A 23,589-nucleotide genomic window follows, 5' to 3' on the forward strand; every position below is an offset into this window, starting at 1 on the left:
CTTCAGTTCAAGGAGGCTTTTTATTTAAGCTTTTAGCCTTCTGTCAGACAGAAACATTATTGTCAATAAAAATAAAATAGACACCTAGTTTTGCATTCTCTGCTTACTTGAACAGAAGTATTCATAAATATATAACTCCTAATTTGCCAAATACAGGCAGTCTGTTGACTACATTTACATTTAAAAATTTACTGCAGTGAGGGTCATTCCAATATGAAAGGAAGTATTTGGTAGATGAGTTGGCAAGCAGAGTGACTTTGTAGTGTTTAAATGAGCTCTGCCAAGAATTGGCTGAAAAATGCTTGTTGTCTGTTTGTACCTTTTGAAATGAGAAGGTAGAGAAAACATTTGACTTTAGCAGAATAAAATATATGAGAATGACTTGGTCAAAGAAGGAACTGCAATATTCTGGGATGTAATTCCTTGTGACCTGTGCCTTGAAAATGCAAATGAAGGGGGAAGAAATTTGATGACCAGTGGCAACTGGGGCCAAGTTGTGAGGGATACACCCATAAAATGAAGTTACTTTTATGAATTACTTTGTGGAAGTTTCAAAACCCTTGTCCTGAAATGCCAGTGTAGGCCACATAAATATTCAAAATATGCTATGAATAGTCCAGGACAATACTAAGGAAAGTCATCTTGGAAATTAGGAGATCTGAATATGGAACCTAGAAGTTTATTTCTCTCTCTATCATTCACGCAGTCATGGCCTGCCAGGATTTTTACCACAGTGCTACTCTCTTCATCTTGGGTTCTTGCAAGTGGGCTCTGGTGGGCTGTGCTCGGTGCAGCATGTTCTCAATATAGTTGACATTCATTAGTGCAGTGAGGGAATGGGGCCTTTGGCCCAAGAGTTGTATGACACTAGTAACAGTAAAGCAAGGAATCCCTTTGAACTGTATGCAATTTAGATCTTACTTATTGGAACTGGAGATTGGAGGCAATTATTTACATTGCTCTCACAGTAACTGTTTCCTGTCCTTCCTAAAGGGAATAATCCTTCCCTGCTTTTTCCTTTGTACAGCCGTCTACTTTACGTACTCTTCCACTTTCCTTCCTGCTGTTCTTTTCCTTTTAGAAAGAGAAAACTTTGTTTTGCAAATGCTTGGGGTGAATGGACGCCTGCATGATGTGGCTAAGGAGCACACTCTAAGGCTGTTCTGAACCGGAGAAGACAGTATGGTCATGGTCCAGAGGTGAAAAACGTTCCCAGAAATTTCCCTGCCAAAGTCCTCTGCCACTTAGAGTAAAGGAGATTTGTTCTAATCTGCCACTGTGTGAGGTTTATTTTGGTTTTGTTCTTAATGAGAATTTATCCTCACATTTGAGTCTGATTCAGAGATATTCCTGTGGTCACACTTGCAACATACTTAAGGTAAGATTAAATTTTTAGTCAATAGGATTGCTTTTTTATTAATTGCAACAAGGTAGGACATACTCGTGAAAAGAGTTGATAAAAAGCGTGTTTTCTTAGCTGTATTGTCCAATCCTAGTGATTTTTATGCTTGAAACAGTTGAGAATTAATACTCAGCAGTAAATACTAAATCTGTGTGTGGTGACTGACAGATTAAGCACTAGGGATTCCAATGGAGATTAGACCACACATTCTGAAAGTGCAGATGTCAGTACTATTTTACATCACAGTCCTGAGTTTAGCTGCCTTATGTTTCGCATAAAACCAGGGACTGTTGTATCATCCTTTTGTTCTTTTTTTTCTGTTTTATGTCTCCTTTTTTTTGTGCCCCATTTTCTCAGTTGCTTCACACTGGTGGTTTTGGCCTGTTCATCCTTGTAGAGATCGAGTGATAACTGATGCAGCAGAAATGTGAAAGGCAATATAAGGCTATGAGCCCTCTACCTGAGTTAGGTAGGTGGCCTTTTGGTTGACTCTGAGAGAGGATTTGAGAGTGGGAGTTGAAGCGAGGCAATCTAGCAGCAGAATAGAAGTCGGAAAGCAGAAATGGAAAATTAAATGAGACACAACCTTGGGGAAGTTGTATCATATGTATCTGATACTTGTCAGAGCTGCCACCTTTCAGTTGAGTTCTCATAGTTTGCTAGCACTCGCATAGTTTACTAGATAACGTGTTTATTTATTCATCTCAGATGCACTTTACCAGTATGCATATGAATTCATGTAGAACAAGTAAAAGTCATAAAAGAAATATGTCCTGCCCCAAGGCCTTAAAATCAATGTGGGGAGAAGTGAGCTACGTGCATAAACCCAGCAAAGTGAGAGAATTAATTCACTTTCACCAACTAAAAGCAAGACTGCAGCCAATTCTGAACAGAGCTATCCACACGTAACTGATCACCACTACTCAGAAATGCAGCAGGATTTACTGAACAGTAACAAATGCCGCTAATAAGTCTAGTAATATCATCAAGAACAGACCTAGTCTTTGTAGCAAACGTGTCATTAGTGACTCTTGTTAGTTTTCACTGCACTCAAGGGATAGAGCGTTGGAACAGTGCCCAAGGGAGACAGTGGAGTTGCATCACCATCAGTATTTAAGGAGAAATTGGCTGCTTCTCTTGAAATATCTACTTTGCTCCAGTCTGGGGAGATGCTCATTAATCTGTATGTATTGGAGGTATGGAATTAAAGGTTCCTTGGCCTATTTCTTTCCTTCAGTGAACCCTGAAAGAAATTAGGGGTAGCTTTTATTACACTGAACTCTGCATTAATATGATGATTATATTATATTTCATGGATCAGGGTTTCTGCTAGCTGTCTGCCAGGAACTGCTCTGCCCGTTCCCCTTACATATTTTGACTTTGGTGAAAGCAGGCTTCCTTGTGAGCATCAAAACCAGGTCATAGCTGGCATCCGGATAATAAGTAGGTCAGGTCAGTGTAATCTCCAGGAAGCTGGTGCAGAGAATCCCCTTGTGTGTCTCGGCAGTGATTTGCTTGTGGGCCTGTGATCATTCAGGTTTTTCCCCTGGTTTAGCCTGGCAGGAGCTCAGGGAGTATTTCAACTTTGTGCTGCAGAGGTGTGGTTTGGCTTTTGGAACTACCTGGACTTCCTTCTGCTCATTAGTTCTTGGCCGTTGCAAAGGCTTTGTGTAACACTGGTGCTTTGGCTTTTTTAATTTTTTTCTGTAGTTACAATATGCTAAGTAATGCATAACTAGAGTCTTTCAGCTTGATACAGGTTATTTGAGTGAAACGTAGTTGTGTGTGACATAGAGGTCAGACTGGATCTGCTTCGCCTTGGCCAACTAAGATGTGTGCCTTGCTATGCAAAAAGAATTTAATATTTTACAAGTCTGACTTTCAGTGTTCATGTAGCTGAAGTCAGAATTTGTTTCTCTTAGGAAGCCCACTACGTCCAATCCTTATCATGATTCCAAGGACAACATCAGTGTTTTGCCTGTGTTTTCTTCAGACTGAGATGTCTTCAAAGAATTATTGTTTTCCACCTGACTGTAAAGCAGAACAACTCTTCCAAAAACTTAACCAAAAATACCTGCCAACAGAGGGATTAAATTAGCAACCAAAGAGGCTAAGAAAGCTGTTTAACTTTTTTAAATAGAAAACCATGTCTTACCCATTCCACATTGCTTCTGAAGTTGGACTTTTCTTTCCTCCAGTACTACAGAAACAATTTTGAATGGACGAGAACCAAATTGCTTCAAAAGGAGGAGGATCCTCTAACACTGTAATAATATTAGAGAGATAGGAGACATGATAGCTGCAGCTTCTGCTATGTTACAGCTCTCAAAGCTAGTCTTCACTTCCAGTTGTGCCACATGCAGAAGCTGGAGGATTTACTGGAAGCTGCTTCTGCCTCAACTGTTTTATTTGGGTATGTTTGGGAAATATAGCAAGGTGATTTTTTTTCTTTACTTGGCCCTCCAGAGACTCAAGGTTTTTTGCATAACAAATGATATTTTAATATTATAAAAGAGCTTTGTAAAAGACTTTAAATTTGTACACTTGTGGGTTGCGGTGTTTAATCTAGTACTTAAAAAATGAGATTTTAAAGTAGATAGCTCTAGTGTTATAAGCATGTTCTTGGGAAACAGCCAGACTTCTTGGTTTCCCCACAACATTTACAAATGCACAGAGCAATTTTTTTGCATGATTAGTACTGTTTATATCCAAGGCAGTGAAGTCCATTTTTGTGTAAATCTTCCATATTAGTCTGCTTTAGTAGTTAGAGATGTGAACAGAAGAGCCTGCAGACTGACGAGTAGTGAACCATAGTTGCTTAAAGAAGAGATCCAATGTGGGTCAGCAGGGACTGAAGTGGGAACTCTGGCACCCAAAGCACCATCTATGTAATTCAAGCAAAAGAGGAGTTCTTTTGCTTGCAGAGGATGGAACAGCACTTGTGTGACCTGTGCTGCAGAGAGGTGTGGTGGCACCTGTGATCCACAGCCTACAGTGGTGATGCACCAGTTCGCAAGACCATGTACTGGTCAGGTTTTATGCTTTCCCATCGCTGAGCCCTGTCTGGAGATGGATCCCTGCACCCTACCATAAATGCTGCCATACTGTCCTACTACAACACCTTTTCTCGGGAACCTGACCTACCTTTCTCTTTCATCTGAAATGTCAGTGCAGAAAAAAAAATAATGCATCATTCATTTTGTCTTAATCACACTTTTAAAATTTTCCTGTATATTTATATGATAAATGCAAGTCAAATAAAGACAAACCAAATTGGTGCTTTAATGACTGGAGACCTATCTGATTTTGAATGTTTTAGTCTTTCACAGTTTAATTTGTGTTGGGAACTGCTAGTGACCCAAATTTTTATTTGTGGTTTTTTAACTTTTTTTTTAAAACAAGTCTGAATCTTTCCTTTCAGACAAGAAGTAGTTCTTGATAGAATAGGATTTTAGAGAACTTCACCATTTTCTTTTGTGTTCTGATCAAGCCTCAAGAGCATATTTTGTCCTCTTCAGCATTCCCAGTTATGACTTGGTTTGTTGTGGATGAATTTATGGGCTTTTCTGTGAAATATATGCCAGTGCTCTGCAATTTGTTTACAAATAAGTTAGTGTCTGTTAAACAGCTGTAGCTTTGCTGCTGTGCAAGTCACCTTGAATGACTGACTCTGTCTTCAAAGGTAGTTGAAGTTAGTCCTCATTTAAGTGCTGACATTCAACATAATGCCTTTAACCAAAGGAATGTAAAAAAATAAGTATTTTTGTTCTAATTTTCAACTTCTTGTTTTGCTGCTTGCCTAGTATGGAGTAATTTTACAACGTCCAACCATTTAGCCAGCAATCTGTAGGGCTCTTCCTCCACCGTGTTAATGTCCTTCCTTCTGCTTAGACTGGACACCATTATATGATTATTGCTGTTCACCGGGCTCAGGTATCCTTTGTGATGGCTGAGGTCTGTGTAGCATCCATTGTTTATATTACAAAAGATATGTGAAGTAGTATTTAGAGAATTTATTTTCTCAGTGATAATTTCTCACTGAGATTCAGCCACCACCACATGTAATTGTGCTTTGTCCCCTTCCCTCATAGCTCTGGTATGCAGGGAAGGAGGTCCTTTCTCTTCTTGGGAACTTGTGTATTATTGGGAAGGAGTATCATCCTGGGAAGATGCTGGATATAAGACTGAGTAAACTTTTTTCCTTCATGATTTCTTTGCTTCATTCTAGCATCTGCCTTGATATGGGCATAAAACTGTTCCAGTTGAGTCTGTCAAATTGAGGAGTTAATATTAGTGTTAAGCTGCCATATTTTGATGCTGCAAGGTTGTACTGGATGGGGGGTCAGTTATGTGTACCTCAGCCTTTTTTTCTTGTCGTTACTTTTCTTTTTTTTTTTCATCAAAAAAAAAGCATCTCTCTGGTGATTTATGATCTCTTTCCACTAGAACAGTTTCCTGTCCTTGAACCAAACTTTTCACACGCAAACATTACTGCAAGACATTTCTTTTCAATCAGGTGTATATTTTTCCTCTGGTGATAGTGACCTTCACACACAAGGTACTGAGTGTCCCTTTTATAGGAATGATCCTTCAAGCCCCATCTCACTGGCATCCTGTTGTGTGATTGCCTTTTCATTCACATAGTGCTTCAAGGTGGGATGATGGGTAATAAGCTTCATGCTACCTGTGATGGCTGTATCAAGTTGAAAGAGACGTATTCAGGCTGCATCTTTATTTTGCATCTGCTGCATCTCTCATAGGAGTACTTCGCTTGTAGCACTGCTAGCAGCACCCATTCATGTGTTTTAACTGGAGGCAGTGATTGTGCTTGTCTGTACTTTCTGAAACTTCAGTGTGTATATTTATTCCTTGGTTGTTTTGTATATAATTATAACCTGTGTACTTCCTTCGGTTTCATGATTATTTAATTCAATTTGTCTGACAGTAGCTTTCATTATCATCTTGTGTAATTCTAAGGAAATTTGCGTGGTGTATGTAATACATGGACTAATGTTCATATTGCGTTTAATTGTTTGGACTTTGTGTGTGTATGTCTCTTTCTGTATACCTAATGCTGTCTTTGCTTTGCGAACAGGGTGCTGCGTTCATGTTATACGTGCAAAATGTTATCTCCCAAGCCACGGATCCCTGTTGCTCCCTTCTTCAATATGATGCAGTATGTTCTTGTCTGGAAGCTGTGACATAATTATTCCCTTTACCACAGTTAGTGCACGTGACCTGTTCTGCAAAATATTGCTTTACCATCTTGGGTATTTTTCTTCCCAATTCCCACATGTCTTTGTATTAAGCTCATATGTGTTTTGAACTTGAGCATTTACTTTTTGCTTGCCTTCTTACCTTCTGAGGTAGTGGATGAATGGACTCAGCCTGTAACATACATCATCTCTGCTTGGATGTGGCCTTGCTCACTAGCTTTGCATGTATCTGTAGGTCTTAATTGAGTTCCTGAGTATTATTTGTTTCCTATATTTTTCCCCTTATTAATCCATTGCGCATTAGTTCATCTTTTTAAGATTTCATAATAGCATGACTTGGCTGCTTAATGCAGATTGGCAACCTACCAATCTGCTTTTTCTCCAAATTCATTATTATGCTTTGTTGGCATATGACAGACATTGTGGACTGAAAATGCTTCTAGAATGTTATATAGAACCTCCCGGTTTGTGCTGAAAAATCCCAATGCTGTTTGTAGCCTGTGGCAGCCGTTGCCCATTACAGATGATAATGTGGCTGCTCTTATTCTAGTTCTCTTTCTCTAGCTTCACTGCAATTTTTCATTGTGACCAGAAGGATTTCCAATTTCTAACTAAATTCTTTTCATCTCTGTCTGCTCAGGGACAGGACTCTGGTTCATTGCCATGATCATTGTTTGCTCTTTGTGTGTGTGTGCAGGAGGGAGATTCAGTATTCTTAGCTTCTGATATCAGATATCTGACAGAGCTAATTCCTTTCTGTCACCAAGTTCACCGCAGGAGAATAAAAGGAGGTGGAGCCAAGGAGTCTGACTTGAGCTTTTTTCCCTTTCTGGTTCTGTATTATCCCATCTCATTAAGCACTTTGTAAATGCAGAGCTCTCTAGATGTTGTGTTATATGTGAACATGCCATAAAATCTCCTATTGGGTAGCAGTATAATTGCAAAACAGCAAGCTTGGGAAACTAGTGCTTTTTTTTTTTCCTTTTTTTTTTTTTTAGTGAACACATCCGAAAATGAGTTGGAAAGAGATTGGTTACCTCATTAATGAACATTTGTATAATCCTTGGAGACTTGTGAATGAAAAACTTGATTGAACTGCAAAATTGGTGGTAGCGATGGCTGTCTTTGTTCACACTCAGCTTTATTATTGCAGCTGCACACTGAGCCGTTTCCCCTCCTTGCCTGTACTTGAGCGCTTTCTTCTCTACACGCAGCAGTCCCAAAAACTTGCATTTTTTTAAAGACCATTAATATGTTGCTTGGTTAGACTAATGGTCCATGTAGCCCCTTGTTCTGTTCCAGTAGCAGCAGCGCTCCCTTGTAGTCCCCAGCATCCACCATCATTGTCTTAGGGATGCTAGAGGTACATTCCTGCCTCTTTCCTTTAGCATCTCTTTAAGGACAGATTTTTGCAAGAATTCATTCTCCTTTTGCTGTAAGATATATTGGTTGAAGCTTATCAGTATTGAACTGCTTTATTATCTGTTAGCCTGTGCACCTGCTCTTAAATATCTGCCTTCTTTTGCGTTTGATATAATTTGCAGTGCTCACTTATTTATGACCACTGAGTATTTTAAAAGTCAAATCGTCTTCTACTCCTACCTGTTATCTATCTAACACTGATATCCCACTTGACAGTATTGATCCTAATTCCACAGAACTGCTGGATCATGTTGTGCATAGGTTATTCTCCAGGAAGGTCCAAGGTTTCCCCAGCGATTCACCTGACCATAAAGCTGGAGTCTGGGTTGGGTCCCAGGTTCCCTCACAGGGTCCTGCCTGTAGGCTGTCCCCTGCCCTGTCGTCAGTTGTTCCTGGGCACTGTGCCTTCACTGTGCTCCACACAGAGCTCTCACCAATTTCAGATTCAGCTTTTCCTTAGATTCAAGTCTGAGGTGACACTATGGGTTACAGAAGCTGTTCTCCGAGGGTCTTTGTGCCCTGCTGGAATGAGGGCAAGACATCTTCCATGACAATTGCACTATCCACTGGAAGATAGACAGCTTTTCTGGAGGATATGGTACAAAGTCTTGTTCCATCTGCAGAGGCCCTGATCATAGTGCAGAAGGTGGGGAGAGGACACTGTATCTCTACCTTCCTATGCTAAACCTTACTTGGCTGCCTGATCCCCACAGAACAGGGCTGAGTCTGCAGAGGTCCTCTTCCACTTGTAGTCATAGGCAGAAATGGGAAAGGAAGAGATGGTGATTTTACTAGAAGTTTACTTACTTCGTAACCTTTGGCTATTCCCTGTCCTTGTAATTAAGCTCTCACCTTAGAGCTCACCTCAGACGTGTGTTTCCTTTTCCTTTTTTTGTTAAAAGTTAATAGGTTGAGTTATGCTGTGATTTTCATCTTGGCAGTATCCTCAAAGAATCTCAGTTGATCAGAGACGGGATTTTTTTTCCTTCTGGAAATAGATCAAATTTGTTTTAATCAAGCAAATTCAATTTCATCGTTCCTCTTTTTGCTCTTAAGAGAAGACTTTGTCATAATTCAAGTTTGTCTAAACTCCGTGGTTCCCTAGGGCATATATGTAAGCTTGTGTGATTGAATTACACTTGTCACTAACTTGAAGAGTCTTCCTTGGCCTGAACTGTTTCTAAAAATCTCTTTTCTGAATTGTATGAGTGATCAAGACTTAGTGCCCTTCTAGATCCGTCCCCCTAGTTTTGAATAGTATTTTCAATATCATTAGTGTGTTAGAAATAAACTGGGATTGTCTTCCTTATCACTGAAGACATTTGCTTTAACTTTACGTTGTTAATGTACTCATGTTTCATAAAGCTGTCTTCATTAAAAAGCCTAATTTTTTGTGGCCACAAAATTTGCACATAGTTGCAGGCATGTAAATGTCATTCATAACTTCCTGGGTTTCTCCCACTACATGAAGTAATATATATTATTTTTATATTCTGGAGTCTAAGGTGAAGTTCTCTACTAACTTCATTATGCTAAGGCTTTATCCATCTAAACTGAGGTGGTGGTAAAAATTATGTTTTAATCTAGAGCCTTAAGAAGCTTAATTAAGGACAAGAACCTCATGTTCAAGTTGATCATCAAATAAAGAACAGGGAGTGCAGTGCTTGTTCCAGGGAGCTTAACAGCAAACCTTGTCTACATATGTCCATTAAAAAAATGAATGTAAACTATAAAGACACTATATGAATTTCTTAGCAAAGTTCTTTTCACAGGTGAACAGATGTTGGGCTTCTGTGAAAAATGTTTTCTAAATAGGAGGAATGCTGTAATATATTTACTCTCTTTATTCCTTTTTTTAAATTTTATTTTCCTTTTTGGCTTGATAGATAAAAAAATCAGTTCATGCCTACTAAAGAATATTCCCTGGACTGAATCACTTAGTTCTGTGCAAACATTTAATATTGAGTGCATTATTTTCAGGTTTGAGCTACAGCTTGCCTCTGCGGTCAGAAGAGTTACATGCTGTCACTTTTGTTCTCTGTCCCTGTGACAATTTGAGTATTCCAGTGCATGCATGCTAAGACAGGCTTTGCTTTGTACAAATGTCGTAGGCAACCTTGAAAACAGGTTTTGGGTGGTTTTTTGTTAAAATTTCTGTGAATAAAGATAATCCCTGAAATTCTAACAGAAAGCAGAAGAGCCAGAGGGAGACCAAGTGTGGTTGAAATGCTCTGGCCCAACTTAATTACGTTGTGGCGGGGGGAGGAGAGTGCTAGAGGGTGATTTTTTTTTTTTTCAATATTTGACCTCTGTGTAAAGGCAGAGCAAGGATTGGGAGTATTGGAAACAGAGAGAAGATGTTTTACTTCATTTCCATCAGACAAGGCTTTGTTGGCCTCAAAGCTGCATGGAGTCCTGAAGGGAATGCAGCATGTTGAGATGAACTGGAGGTGGGAACAGAGAGTGAGCTGCCAGCCAGGTTTCTGAAAGAAAAGCTGGGGTGAACATTGCAAAGAGAGGATGAAGTTGGGTTCTGCAGTGTAACAATAACTTTTTTTTAATTTGGCTGGAAGGGGATCCAATGGAAATAAAGCAATAAAAGCTTTGGGGAATATAGAAGATAAATTTGGCAGCAGCTTTTGGGGCGCATTTGAAATGAATACATTTTTAGTAGCTGCAGGAGGAAAGAATCATCAAAACCAGGGGGACCCAATGTAGTTAGTACTGATGTACACACAACACAAGAATGTGCTTTGGAAATGTCATATAGGAAGCAGATTTGAGACACTGAAAAGGTTTCTTGAGAGGGAAGTCAAAGATTCCCCCCTGACTTCAGGACCGAGTATTACAACTGCAGTGATTATTTGCAGAAACATTCTGCAGTATTAACCAAGATCTATTGATTATTTCTTACACATGTACCGTGGATTCAGAGGGCAAGATGAGCAAATCCTTGTTTTTCTTCTTAGCAGAAATGTCAGGGAACAAACATTGGCTACCTTTACCAGAATTTCTGCTGGCTAAAATAAAAAGCAGTGCTTTAAGGGAAGTAGAAATCTCTGTAAAGTAACTAAAAGGAAATTGATTTTTTTTTTCTTTAAATAAGACTTGTGTTAATATTTATTACATATGCCTGTGCGGCAGTGCCATTTTTTCTGAAATTACAAAGTCTCAAAGTTGGAAAATGTGTTCAAACCCACATTATTCTCCTTGTATATTTTATTACCCTTCCATTTGCCTCTGCTAATATTCACATTGCAAAGAAAGAGATTATAGTAATTGGTTGATGGTATGTAACAGAGGTATTCAGGGTCTGGAAGTTAAAGGTAATCTGGAACTATATTGTAGATCATCACAATATTATTATTTCAAGCAATTTGTGTACAATATGGGTCAATGCACTGGAAAATTATGTTTAATTTGTCTTTAAAGTTTAAAAAAGTATGTATTGCTTTGTCATCAATTAGCAGCAGGAGGGCAAATTATAGTTACATTAAACTGTGCTTGCTATATAAATCAGAAATCTTGTTAGCAAAGAATTAACATAACTGGTAATTTAAAAACTGCCTTTAGCTCTGAAAAAGGATTGGCTGTAGACATATTTTAATGGTATTGAAGAAGTAAAAATAGACCTCTTTCTAGAAAGAGCATTTCTGGTTGTAATGAAATTAATTATTTGCTCTTTTATGAAGTGGTAGTGTCTTTCTTAGCCTTGGTTGTGAAATAGTAATGTGTTGTAGAAAAAACTGGTTACTTTTCCTTGATCTATGGCCCTGATTTGAGATTTTAATTTAATTTTTTTTCCCCCAAATAATGGAAAGACTTGTTTGTATCATGAAAGGACATAGACAATGTAGTTTTCTCTTTTCTCACTTTCATTGGCTGTTCGGGTACAGACACATGAAAACCACATGACTTCTCAGATGCAGATTAATAATAAGGAAGTCAAAGAGAGAGATTTGTTTTTTTTTTTTTTCCTCCAGCATATCAAGTATGTTTGGTATGTTTCTGAGACAACAGACAAATTGCTCAGTTGCATGCTCCAAAACTTTACTCCTGCTGGCTAATGAAGTAGAACAAGACATAGAAGAAAAATACACCTTTCTCATTGGTTTGCCGTATCACATTAATTTTCTTGTGCATCCTTTCAGTGTATTGACAACCTCAAAATTGAGCCTATGCAAACAGTAAAATGTGATTTGCTATGTACATTGGATTTTGGTTTCAATTTGGTTGTGGGGGGTTTTTTTGGTGGGTTTCCCTCCCTCCCCCCCCTACCCCCAGGGTCAGGGAGGGGGGCAGGAGAGTAGTATTATGCATGTCATTAATGCAAATTAAAAGCAGCCCACTTATGCTGAAGACATTTCCATCCTCCTATATTCCCTTTGTGGTTATGCTCAGTCAGTCTGCTTTTCTTGCTGACCTCATGCCTGTCCTTTTTTCCTCCTCACGATAGGTTGGGAAATGCTACATGAAGAACACCTTAATCTTCAAAAATGGTTTATTTTAATGTGAGTCTTAGCATCTTATATACTCTCTTATCCCGGTACTTACCAAAGTCAATTCATCCTCTTGTATACTGTGAGGTCTTCAAAAGTGGTTTAAGACTGTCATCCCTTACTACTACTGTAGCTTTGGTCTGAAAGAAATATATTATGCAAGTATTTTGTTGCTCTTTTGCAATAATGCTGCTAATTACTACTTATAGACTCTTCCTAATTTGATGCAGTAAGGCTTGATCAAAGATTGATATAAACAGACGTTACGGCCGGACACTTGTGTTTGTTTAAACCCTTATAGCTTAGAGGACTAGAAGAACACATAATGATTATGTGCAATGCAAAAGAATAAAACAAATAATTTCCACAACCTCTTTAATTTTTTAGATACTTTCCATTTGGTTAACAGATGTGTTGTTCTGTGGTTCTTCAAGCTATTTCAAATTCTGCTTATACATTTTTAATGTTTCTGTAAGCCACAATGGGTAGGCATTAGATACAAAATTCAATTTCATGTTCTTGATGTTTTAAAGGAAGAATCCATATTTTTCATGTCTGTCTTTTTTTGTTGTTGTTTTTCTTTACCTGTTTGTTCTGTCATTTGGAAGGTGTTTTATGCAGCCTTTGTAGGGATGAGAGATAGCTGTGAAGAAAGATTAAGCTTACAGGGACTTGGACGTGTTTTGTTTGTCCACAATGAAGAGGTCCATAACACAGACTATTCCTTCCAGCATTTGTTGGGTTTAGTTTGAGAAGATGAAAAAAAAAAAATCTTCCCTATATTGTATCAATCCCAGACAGCTATAATGTGTTGCGCTAGATGTATCATATTCCAGAGTAGAACCTATATTCTGAGTTGGTCATTTGAGGAAAAAAATAGATATTTAAGATACCTTGTTATGTTATGCCTTGCATTTTCTTATATATGTGGCTGTGATGCATCAAGTCACCTTTTTGGTACGAGTTTATGGGATGCAATAGAGCTTTCCTGAAGCTGCATACCAGAAAGAACTCTGATAGCACTGAAAAAGACACTAATTCTTAAACTGCTAAAGTGCATTTTGAATACTGAATTAGGTAGGAACAGGATTAACCTAAGTGAACTTTGACATATTTGGTAAAACTGCTTAAAAAATCTATTTTCATTTGTGAAAGGGGTATTTAAACCTACCCTTTTTTATACTGAGTGTCCCAGACAGGGGTGGCTTTTACCTTGGAGTTAGTGGGGTCTTATCCCCACCAAAACTTTACAAAAGTGTCAAAAATACTTCCTGGGAATTCTGCATCAACAGTAAGGTGCCATGGTGTCATAATGGAGTGAAAATTCAAGGGAGCAGTATCATAGCATCAAATAAATTCCGTGTAATAACTTGTGATATTAATGTTCATACTGCAGATCTCTGATGCCTTTGGGCTCCTTCTCCCTTAGCCTGCAGTAGAATTTTCATATTCTGTCCCTGGGCTGGACATGCAGCTTCTTTGTCTGAGCACCAAGAGGGGGATATGTAGGAGAAAGTTGCAATGTCTTCTGCAAAATAATGCATTGGTTTGATTTGGTTAGGTTTTGCAGCGTATAAATATTCTGGCCCATGCTATACCTGTTGTGTATGAATTTCTTTTCTTTAACATCTGTTTTATTATACGTGCATGCATGTCTACTGCAAAATTCGAGATCCTCACCAACTAAGAACTTTTTCCAATCCTAGAAGAGATTGGATTGTGATTACCACATTGTTTCATAGTAAACACTTCGTACAAAAAATTGTCTAACTTGCATAACTTGCACAGACGTAAATGGAACTTTGATATTCATATATTTTTGCAAGGTGAGGTCCTTATATACTGCTGCAAATGTTGATAAAGGTTTCTTATTCAAACAACAGATTTTTATCTTTTTCCCTCAGAATTTTTCAACTGTACAGCATTTCTAAACTATTATTAGTCTTGCATTCCTACTTTGTGCCTCATCTTTTGGTTCATCTTTTGTTTTCCGTTGGTGAACAAGACCTAAAACTAACCATAGGAGGTAATCCTACAAACCCTCCTCAGGGGGTTAACAGTCTAACAGAGACAGTGCTTCATGCATGCCAGACTGAGTGGATGGGGTCTCTCCTGAAGGAATATGAATTTCCATTGCTCTCAGCCACTTTTCAGTCACATTTGTCTCAGAAGTGGTCAGGTCATGAAGTTTTTCTTTTCCAAGTTCCCTGCCTTTCAGCATTTGGCTGTTACTGGAACACCTAATGATGTGGAGTATGGTCGATGAGCCCTTGCTAGATCCATATTTTTGTGACGTAGTCAATAATGGTGGGTTTCTTTATTGCTTTCTAACTTCATCTGTCAACTCATCACAGAGAACTGCTCCGTCTGGGGAATTTTCTTTTCTACTTTTTTGTACTTTTTTTCTTTCTTCCTGATTTTTCTGGGCTTTTGTTGTTGTTTCAGGTTTGTTCCTTTTTTTTTTTTTTTTTTCCGATTTTTCTGGGGTTTTTTTGTTGTTTCAGGTTTGTTCCTTTTTTTTTTTTTTTCCGATTTTTCTGGGGTTTTTTTGTTGTTTCAGGTTTGTTCCTTTTTTTTTTTTTTTCCGATTTTTCTGGGGTTTTTTTGTTGTTTCAGGTTTGTTCCTTTTTTTTTTTTTTTCCGATTTTTCTGGGGTTTTTTTGTTGTTTCAGGTTTGTTCCTTTTTTTTTTTTTTTTTGCTTTTCAGAGACACAAGAACCTTGAGCAGATACTTCTTTGTGGAGTGTGGCACTTTAAGTTTTTTTGATCATTTGTTAGTTTCAATCTAGTCAAACAACGTAAAGGGGAAAAGGAATATGAGATGGTTGAACAAGTTGAATGAAGGTATTTGGGAACAGCTAGAAGATGTGGAGGAAGTGAGTGACTTATGCTTTGTGGATCATCTGTTCTCCCAGGATATGTGGGTGTATGTGTGTTTCCTCACACATATAATTCCTTTTTAACTACTTTATAGCTAAATTTACTGCCAGAATTTGCCATGGGAATAAGTTGGCCTCATATATCACCAGTGTTATGACACTGTTCTTTATGATCCCACATTAAGAAACTGAGGCAAGGAAGTTTATATGCTACTGCCAAGGCCTGAAAAGGCATTGGCAGTTTCTGGCTACTGGTCTGCAGCTTAGGCTTATTGTCCCCTGCAAAGGACTCCTGGGGAGAAGTTGTCCAGTGATCTTTTGTTTTAAAACCCCATGTTTAATTCTAGTGAAGGTTAATAAAACCTTCTTTACTGGTTGAAGAAAAAGAAAGAAAAAAAAGCATAACAGATGACTTTATTGGTGCACATATATTATAGCTGCTTTGACATTTATGTTTTCTGTGCTGATAGATGAATGATTTTTGTGGAAGTAAATCAATTGCACCAAAACTAGTTGTACAAAGCACCATGGTCTCCCTAGTGTAAGAGAAGTGAGGTTTTGAAATATGATTTAACACATTTCTCTTCTAGAAGAATTTGCTGGAGTTTTTGAGTCCTAAAACACACATGACAAATTGCGACTTGGTGTTTAGTGTAAGCATACATTCAAATTTCAAGGAGCTGTTGAACTTCTGACCAGAAGATTAAGGAACTCCCTGACTTCTTCCCAGACACTTTGTGTTCCCTTCTTTTCTAATTCACCCGGTTTTCTTCTACCTAACTCTGAATATTGTCATCCAAACTTCACTTCGACTTTCAGTCAAACTATCGTAACTTGTTGCAGTGTTTTCCTGCCAAAAAAAAAAGCCACCATTTGTTATTCTTACTTAAGTAATGCATATTTTTTAATATTTCCTTGCAATCGCTTGTAAAACACAAAGGCAAATCAGGTAGAAAGAATATGCTAAGTATCATAAAGATTTCTAATTGGGAATCAGGAGAAAACATTATTATGTATTATGACAGTTTGTAGCAAAGGTATTTAAAGAGATTTTGAATAATCTGTACCAGCACTTTTGATGAAAAATTTTACTTTTACGCCTCAGTTTGAATAGCAAAACATTTACTTGGTTTCACTGCCCCCCTGTGGATTCCCAAATGATTATTCTATCTTTCCTAACTGTGAAACAACATGAAATACTATTATTATAACCATCTACTGTCACAAAATAGCAGTGACTAATATGTAAACCCAAGCGTAAAATGAATTTATAGGATACACCGCCCTTAAATCTATAAGCTCGATATCATCTTTGAGGCATCTGTCTTTTAAGATAACAGTGGAATTAAACTCTAGCCAAAACTCTAGGTAGAGTTTTGAGGTTCCTCCTGCTGTCCTGACCCAGCTGCTGAATTTGGAATGGATTATGTCAGACTGATGTAATATATTCTGCTTTGGGAAGGTCTGTACTGAACAGTGGGATTCAGTTGCTTCAACATCGGTGTTATGTGCCATTTCTCATGTTCTGGGACAGCAAAAGCCTGCACACTCAGCTGGTAAGTGTGACGCAGCCTTCCTGGAAAGTCAGCAAGATACCGAGGCTTGGAAAATGGTGGTAGGGACATGTGTTTAGGTAACTGATGTCCAGCTAAGTTGTCTAGAGTATTTGTCAGAACAAAGATCATAAATGCTTAATGGAAAATAGCTGACTGAAAAATCAGAGCTAATCAGGCAGTTTTGGTACAGTTGTAACAACAGCCCATGCTGTCTGAGATTTTGGTTTCTTCTGTGGAGGGGGAAAGAAAAGGGTATAAGACAAAGAAGTTCCTTTAATAATTATTTTCAAATGAGTAATTTTCCTCTTAGAAGCAGTTTGTTATTCACCCTTCCTTAAGGTCTCCCCTATTGAAACATAGTTATGGGAAGGAAAATGCAGTCCCTATGGAAACCGATAGGTGTTCTGCTGATTTCCAGGATGGAAGCTTTGATCCCTACATATATAAACTACCTACCTAGAATTAAATAGCCTGCCCCTTGCTCTAATGCGTGGGCCCTCATGGTGTATTTTTGCTGCATCTGTGCCCATAAAACTGGAGGCTTTCAGATGAGACCTTTAGAGGTGTATCTTTCTCTTAATAGAATTGACATCCCTACGACACCTTTTTTTTTTTTTCAGATAATGTTTATTCTGGCACCTTTTCCATCAGCTTTCTCCCAAAGTGTGCTGGTTTTGGGCACTGGATGATTAGAGATGGCTGGATTTCAACATGCTATAAGGATGTAGTCTCTAAAGCAGTTGGGGAAAGATAAATAAATCATAAATTCATGTATAATATTTATGTTTTTGTCTTGGAAGACTGCTCAATGATGCAAAGTTCTACTAGTAAGAATCTTCAGTGTTGAGGTTTATGAAAATATCTGAATACGTGTCTTACACAGTTAAGTATGGGTTTTTAAATAGCTATTTTTCACACTAGCTAAATGTTACCAATCAGGAAAGTGACATGAAAAAAAGATTCTTAAGCTAATGCTCTTTGCAGTTTCCCTGTGTATTCTGTCTCACATAGGTTTCTTCAAAATAAGTGCTGCAGCTTTCAGAAAATCTTGTTTACAAGCACGTTATTTTCAGAATTAAGCTGCTGCGATGGCAATGCAGCTATCTTCTGTAGCCCATTGTGAGTGTGACCTCATTGGTAGCAATAAGGTAGTTTCTGAAGGGAGCTGACACCAAAAGCAATAAGTTGCCTTGTGTTGTTACTGTTATTCGCAACCTTTAATTCAAAGGCATTGTGCAATAAGAAAGTGATGCCATCAGCTTAAACAGCATTTTGCTTATCCCCTCTTTAGAAGTGTCGTTGACCTGTGGGGAAACTATGGGATGACCAGGCAGTTGCACTACAACATACTCAAAGGCCAGAGTAGTAAAACATATTACTAAATGTCAATGAATACATTTAGGCATTGGGATTCAGAAAGGGTACCTTGTTTTCAGGACTCAGATTGAAGAGAACAGAAAGCAGCACACAGATCTATGGCAGAGACAAAGATCAATGGAGGACGCTTTTTAAAAATGTATAGGTCTAAAAATCTTTTAAAATGTCTTTTGGAGGACTGGGAGAATTAGTAATTAATTTTGCATTGACTGGTTGTAAAATATACACAAGTAGGGGAGTGTCTTCAGCCCCCCAGGTGATTAAGATTCAGGAACAGGTACATATACAGGGCCATTATCCTATCACTGATGGTGTGAGCAGAACAGCTATTCCTGTGCACGGTGTCCTTGCGTCAGCAGAGAGCTCATGGAAGGCAATTACCAGTTACAGAACTGGAGAACAGTTCCATTTTACTGAAACCTCCCAGGGGATTATATTCTGCCTCCTAAAAGATGAGCCAGGGATTATGGATATGAGACAGTTTTATTTGTTAAATAACAGCAAAAATAGCCTTCCGTTCTTTTTTTGGATTCAATAAAAAGCCTTATTTTGTGTATTATTTAATGCCGCACACATGCTAAGTGTAATGGTAAAAATAAGTAGCAGTCAAAGAGTCTATACAATGATAGATCTTGACACGGTGGGTAAGAATAGCTCCAGGAGGAGAAGAGAGAGTAAGGTTTTCAAACTACTGATTCTTGTATTAATTTTTTTTTCCCCAGGGTGGTAGGATGAACAGTTTATTTGTTAGGTGCTGAACTAAGCCTCGGTATTTAAATGAGGTCCAGACTTTCTAAAAGTTTGACAAAGGAAAAGACAAATTTCTGCATTTGGTGTAATTTCTGGTTCAATATCAGTAATGCAACACGCTTGTTAAAGGCAAAACTAACTTTCAAGAATGCTGCTTCATTAGTAAAAAAGAGTTTGCATTTTCCTCTGAAAAGCCAAATTTTGTTGTTCAAGGTCTTAAATGTTATCTTCTCAACTTCTAATTCTACTTCTTTCTTACATTCATAAATGTCATGCTAGCTTCTTTCTTAAACTCAAAAATTTTTTTCTCAGTTTTTTTTCAAGGAGAGCACTTGAGTAGGAACAGATGGCACCTGATACTTTCAAACATAAAGGCCTTTTCTAGAAGTGATTTTTAGCTGTGGCTCTTTCTGTATTTTGAGCATGTAGCTTTGCAATTTAGGTATTATATCGATTATGTCCATTACCTCAGGACGCGCTGCATGACCACACTGTCCTAACCACTGTATGAGTTTGAGCAGATGTGTTCGCTACTTTGAAGTTATACAGTTTATTGCTATACATTGCTCTCTGTTTGAGCAGAATGGAAAATCAGATGTCATATAAGACATGGGTGAATATTTAATTTGTTTTGATTTATGCTGTTTTCACAGCTTTTGTAATCTTTTCTCAATTTAATTTTACCTTCACTGTCTAAAGTCATGCAGCTCAGTAACAGTTGTGCCTGTACTAAATGGCTGAGTTAAAAGGCGGTATTAATGCTTGGGCAACTCACAGGGGTATATGCATATGTTCTTCTATTTGGATTGCATTAAATGAGTTTTCAGAACCATATGGCAACGTACCTTAACTGTTCTTCCTGAAATAGTCTAACTGTTGCAGCCTTCTGTTCTAATTAGTTACATCTTCTGAGCTTTACCAATTCACTGGAAAAACTGCACACTTAATATTGCTTAAATTTTACACAAATGCCTTTTGTTCTTGTGGGTGTATTTTAATACTGTGCATGCGAAATGCAGATAGCTTCTTAGTTACTTGCTGTATTTTTAATATCTCCCAAGACAATACATCACTATTTTGGAATGGTTTCCATTGTTCATTACAGTCAAACATATTTCTGCTAAATTGTTGGGATTTGATAGGTTGTAGAAGTCACATAAATATGCTTCCTTTGAAACTGGAAGAAGATTTCATTGTAGAACTACAGTGAAATATATTGGCTATGTCCATTCCACCCCCTTGGGGGCAGAGGAAAGTGGAACACAGTGTTTCAAATGAGTGTGTGCTAGCACATCATTTCCAGATGTTTGAATATTCTCCTGGAATACATTCTTCTTAAAGGACTTAGTGTTACATAAAGGAATTAGCTACTTATTTAACTAAAAGTAGTCAAATCATTCTCAGAACAAAAGTAATCACAGGGTTTTGCAAACTTTTCTTTTACTCTAAGACCTTTTCTTTTGCAATTGCAAACAGAGCAGCATGTTCTAGAGCACTTACCTGTACTGCTTTATGCACTTTTCTTTAGCAACTGTGATAAGAATTTGTACTTTTCAGCCTATCAAGGGTGGGGCTGTGTCTGCATCATGTGTAAATTATGACTTGCCTCTTAAATGGAAGTATCAAGTGTATTGTTATTATTATCCAAAACATTTCAGAAAATGGAAGCATCACTAAAAGTTTGTTGGCATGAGCATATGAACACTGCTAACTTTTTTTAGAAATTAGTAGGCTCTTTGTGTTTGTGTGTAGAAAAGAGGAAAATACCTACCATAGGACATTTTCAACAGTGAAAAGAGAAACTCCATTCCCTTGTTCCCAAAGGCACCGTGCAAGTAGAATAATATAAGCTGTAATATCAAATCAATCACATTTACATTTCAAAAGCATCCTTCATAAAAGTGCCCCAGAGGGCTGTATCCAGCTAATAAAAACACAAATAAAATAAAATATTTAACAAGTTATATCAAACATAGGTGGGTTGTGCATGTTTTGTAAGCCTGACCTTAAAAACGGACAGTGATTCAGAATTTTTCAAAGAAAATTTTAAAAAGAAAAAATGAAATGTCTATAGCTAGGGACCAAAGAATACAAAGACTTAGTACAAGGAATCCATAATAACTGCTTATGAATCAGAGAGGAAAGCCACTGAGGCTAAACAGAGATATTGGCCTGAACAAGAGAGAAAAATGGTCATATGAGCGTGAAACATCATAACACTGCACTGAAGAGCAGTTGTTTTGCGGAAAAAGAAAATAGGGCCTTCTTAATTGGCTGTTTGATATAGGACTAAGGTTGTAGGATCAGACACTCAAAATTGAAACACTTTCTTAAAATTAAATTTATTTCCAGATTACCACAACTGGGTTGCACTTCCAGTTAGGCTTTGAAAAAAGAAATGAACAAAGTGTGGAGATTTATGTTTAAAAAAGGCAAAGACAGGTGGCCTTGGATGCCCTTTGAGCCAAGGACATTTTAAGCTGGTCTTTTACAATGAATATTTTCATGCTATCGCTTTTCTTTAGCATCAAAAAGGTTCCATTTAAAGGGCTTAAAACAGGGCAGACCCACACACTTGAGTGTAATGTTACTGTCTCTCCTTAGCTTCTTCAGAGTGTTTTGTGTTGCTCTCCAGGCAACTTTATTTAAACATTTATTTTTTTCTATTTAGGTTGTAATGCGGTATTTTTGCCGCTGGATACTGTTCTGAATTGGACTAAAGCTATTGCTACCAATGGGGAAACAATAGTTGCCCTTCATCTGGGAAAACCGTTATGAAACAGAGATGCTCTTTTACAGAACAGATGGCAGAGTGAGAGCAGCTTCCACTTCAAACATGAGCAAGCACAGGGTGCACGTGGGCAGAAGGTTTCATTGCATATGATTTTATGATGCTTGGATATACGGGCGAGAGAAGGTAGAAAGGGTACTAGAGCAGTGAGAGGGGGCTGTGTTTAAAGCATCGGATGGAGTCACAATATTCTTGGCAGTCTACTCCAGAGGAAAAGCCAAAAAATCCTTCTGGATTGAATGTCAGCTAGAAAGAAGTTTGGCACTGCGTGAGTAAAGAAAATGCCTCCTTTTACCCTAATTTCCATTGTGTTCAATGCAAGTCTGGGTTGCTTTTTTTTGTTTGTTTTCTTTTTGTTAGCAGACAGAATTGCAGGAGATACTTGGTTCTATCATAAATTTCTCATCCTAATCATAATAAACCGCAGGACTCCTGAGTTGGCTAATGAGTTCTGTCAAAAAGGATTATCAGAAATATGAGTTCTGTGAATTTGCTTTCACGTCCTAGTGTTGCTGTAACCAAAAATCTTACACTTTTTCCATGGAAACATTTTGTTTCCTGATGATAGGTAATGTATTTATGTAAAAGCCCTAGTGGTCTTGTCTGCCTTGTGACGAGCCCCTTGTCAGGCCATGACAAGCCCTGAACTTGGCTGCCATAGGCACGTGGTGCTACTGCAACTTGCTTTATGGTGGCCAATGCTGAACAGCTATTGCACCGCTAGTAGAAGTCTGAGCACTTTACTTGTGACCTTATGCAGACATTGAAACACCTTTACATTGACTCATTTGTCTTATGGACATATCATTATCTAACCCTCTTAATGAATCTCTCTGTCCTGGAAACAATCAGAAGAGACACCAACAGACTATCTAAAGTGAGTTTCTTAATGAGTAAAAAGTCATTCCATCAGTAATGGAATTGATACAACCTAGTTGCTTTGGGATGGGGATCTTACATCATTGTTTGCTTCCCTCCCTCCTTCCACCTCACAGTATCTCTTGCTTTTCTGGCTTCTTCCTTTCAGCCTTTTATGAAGTGACATCTCCTTGCAGTACCTCTGATTTTTTTTTTTTTTTTTTTTTTTTTTTTTTTTTTTTTTTTTTTTTTTGTTTTTGTTGTCTAGGCCTTTTCTTTAGTAACAGGGGTCTCCCAAATCAGTGCTATGACAAATCCTCAGCTACAAGAGCCCCAGGTAGATGTCTAGTCTGTGTGTGTTGGTATGGACCAGAAGTGTAGTGAGGGAGAATAACTTTTGAGTGTACCCTGTGAAACAGATTTTTACAAAATTTATAAGGATATACGATTATTGAATGCGGTAAATGGACAGGCAGGATATAGTTGTCTGTGACATCTTTTCTTAGAACAGCAAGCTAAAAATAACAAATAAAAGGGAAGATGCTGGAAAAATAATGGGATGCTGCTCACCACTTCTGGCTGCCCATCAGCTGAATCTTATGTTTTAGTGCAGACTCAATTAGGTCCTATTTGTTTCATGCAAGTAGGAAGTGCCTTCTGTACTAGTCAATGTTGTAGCAACCGACCTGTTTTTCTAACTGATAGTTTCACAGAAAGGGCAGGGCTAGGTAGGACTCATGAGCTTTCTTTATATTTAGGCCACCAGGTTAAGTGTGAATATAATGACACATCCACCAATACACCAAGTAATGGTTGTCCTTCTCTCTGGGTATCCCTTC

The 23,589-nt window shown here is 38.0% G+C and overlaps 1 protein-coding gene across 3 annotated transcripts in view; it reads left to right on the forward strand.

The window, feature by feature from the left end:
* The window catches only part of ST6GALNAC3 (ST6 (alpha-N-acetyl-neuraminyl-2,3-beta-galactosyl-1,3)-N-acetylgalactosaminide alpha-2,6-sialyltransferase 3), a 226,281-nt gene that overhangs the window by 44,967 nt on the left and 157,725 nt on the right, over positions 1-23,589 (forward strand). The window contains exon 2 of one of the 3 annotated variants that reach the window (XM_014939462.1): positions 6,498-6,578. The exons of 1 other annotated variant lie outside the window; for it this stretch is intronic. In XM_014939462.1, the coding sequence (XP_014794948.1) occupies positions 6,498-6,578 (81 nt within the window). Of the gene's footprint in view, positions 1-6,497; positions 6,579-22,046; positions 22,161-23,589 lie in introns of those variants that run through there. One more of the 3 variants, XM_014939464.1, reaches the window with a different exon arrangement.

This window comes from Calidris pugnax, unplaced genomic scaffold (genome assembly GCF_001431845.1).
Source record: "Calidris pugnax isolate Ruff unplaced genomic scaffold, ASM143184v1 scaffold18, whole genome shotgun sequence".
In the NCBI taxonomy this organism is placed as follows: domain Eukaryota; kingdom Metazoa; phylum Chordata; class Aves; order Charadriiformes; family Scolopacidae; genus Calidris; species Calidris pugnax.